Below are 1,860 nucleotides of genomic sequence, written 5' to 3'. Positions count from 1 at the left end.
TATGGGTCCTTCTCATGTTGCCCAGACTGGTCTGAAACTCCTGGGCTCAGGTGATTCCCCTGCCCCAGCCTGCTAAAGGGCCGGCTATGCCCGGCCAAATGAGTTCTTTCATGAATTTTAAGGTATTTTGAACAAGTGAAGGCTTTACCACACTGTTTACAGTCAAAGGGTTTTTCTCCAGTGTGGATCATTTCATGTGTCTGTAGGGAGCTGCGCCACCCAAAGGCTCTGCCACACCTTTTACATTCATATGGCTTCTCTCCACTATGAGTTTTCTCATGTCTTCGAAAACAACTGGGATAATTGAAGGTTTTACCACATTTATTACATTCATAAGGTCTCTCTCCAGTGTGAGCTCGTTCATGTGCTTGAAGGGACGAGGGACATCTGAAGACTTTGCCACATTTTTGACATCCGTAGAGTTTCCCTCCATTATGAGATTTTTCGTGTCTGCGAAGGGAACTGGAACAGCTGAGTTTCTTCCCGCATTCCTGACACTGGTGCGATTTCTCCAGCGCGTGAGTTCTGATTTCATGTGTATGAAGGTAAGTGACAGAAATGAAGCCCTTACCACATTGTTTACATTTGTAAGGTTTTTCTCCCGTGTGAGTTCTCACATGAATTTGAAATGAACTGGGATAATCGAAAGGTTTTCCGCAGTATTTACATTCATAGCGTTTTTCTCCAGTGTGCATTTTTCCATGTTTTCGAAAGAAACTGGAAACGGTGAAGGCTCTCACGATTTCCCTACATCTATAGCGCCTCTTTCCAGTGTGAGCTTGTTGATGGATTTGAAATAAATTGGGAGAATGAAAGGCTTTCCCACACACCCTGCATTCATAAGGTCTCTTTGGAGTTGGTGTTACTGTGTGCCGTGGACCACTCCTGGGAGAAATGGAGGTTTTCCCACGCTGCTTCTGTTTACCGGGCTTCTCTCCCCATTCCTCACCACACTCATGTCGTTTTTGTCCGGCGTGAGCTCTCATGTGCCTGTCCAGGAATGAATGATGGCGGAAGACTTTCTCACACATGCTGCATTTGCATGGTTTCACTCCAGTACGACTTTTCTTGTTCAGGTGACAATCTGGAATCTGGCTGAAGGTTTCTCTGTGGTCACTCCCTTCTTTACGTCCACAGAGTCTCTCCACCAGACTTCTATGAAAAATGACAAGCGCATTATCAATGTTTGGTTTATTAATGCTTTTATTAATTGGTATGTTGTCTTAAGCCTTACGCTGCTACCAAAATCAGGAAAGTGGAGGTTTTCTGCTGGGTCAGAATTATTTGAAAGGAAGTGTATTGATGATTCTGCTACCCAGCTCCTCATAGCTATTCTCCAAACAGTGATTCCATGTCACAGATTCTTAGTACCCTGTCCAGACACCCAGCACCTATATTACATTGAAAGACGGATTTTTAGTGAAAATCTTCTAATAATCAGTTAAAAACATAAGTTTGAGCCAGGCGCAGTGGCTCACGCCTGTAATCCCAGCACTTTGGGAGGCCGAGGTGGGCGGATCACAAGGTCAAGAGATGGAGACCATCCTGGCCAACATGGTGAAACCCCATCTCTACTAAAAAAATACAAAAATTAGCTGGTCGTGGGGGTGCATGCCTGTAGTCCCAGCTACTTGAGAGGCTGAGGCAGGAGAATTGCTTGAACCCGGGAGGCGGAGGTTGCAGTGAGCCAAGATCTTGCCACTGCACTCCAGCCTGGCGCCTGGGGACACAGTAAGACTTTGTCTCGGCTGGGCGTGGTGGCTCACGCCTGTAATCCAAGCACTTTGGAGGCCAAGGTGGGTGGATCACCTGAGGACGGGAGTTCAAGACCAGCCTGACCAACATGGTGAAACTCCGTCT

General features: G+C 46.6%; 1 protein-coding gene across 1 annotated transcript in view; it reads right to left on the bottom strand.

Moving 5' to 3' along the window:
* ZNF101 (zinc finger protein 101) overlaps positions 1-1,860 on the bottom strand; it is a 24,654-nt gene that overhangs the window by 14,309 nt on the left and 8,485 nt on the right. Inside the window, exon 3 of the mRNA XM_037728812.1 lies at positions 1-1,200. Within this exon, the coding sequence (XP_037584740.1) occupies positions 1-1,200 (1,200 nt within the window). The remainder of the gene's footprint in view (positions 1,201-1,860) is intronic.

Source organism: Cebus imitator, unplaced genomic scaffold, assembly GCF_001604975.1.
Source record: "Cebus imitator isolate Cc_AM_T3 unplaced genomic scaffold, Cebus_imitator-1.0 Scaffold280, whole genome shotgun sequence".
In the NCBI taxonomy this organism is placed as follows: domain Eukaryota; kingdom Metazoa; phylum Chordata; class Mammalia; order Primates; family Cebidae; genus Cebus; species Cebus imitator.
The sequence above is the reverse complement of the archived record's forward strand: the minus strand, read 5'-3'. Positions and strand labels throughout refer to the sequence as shown.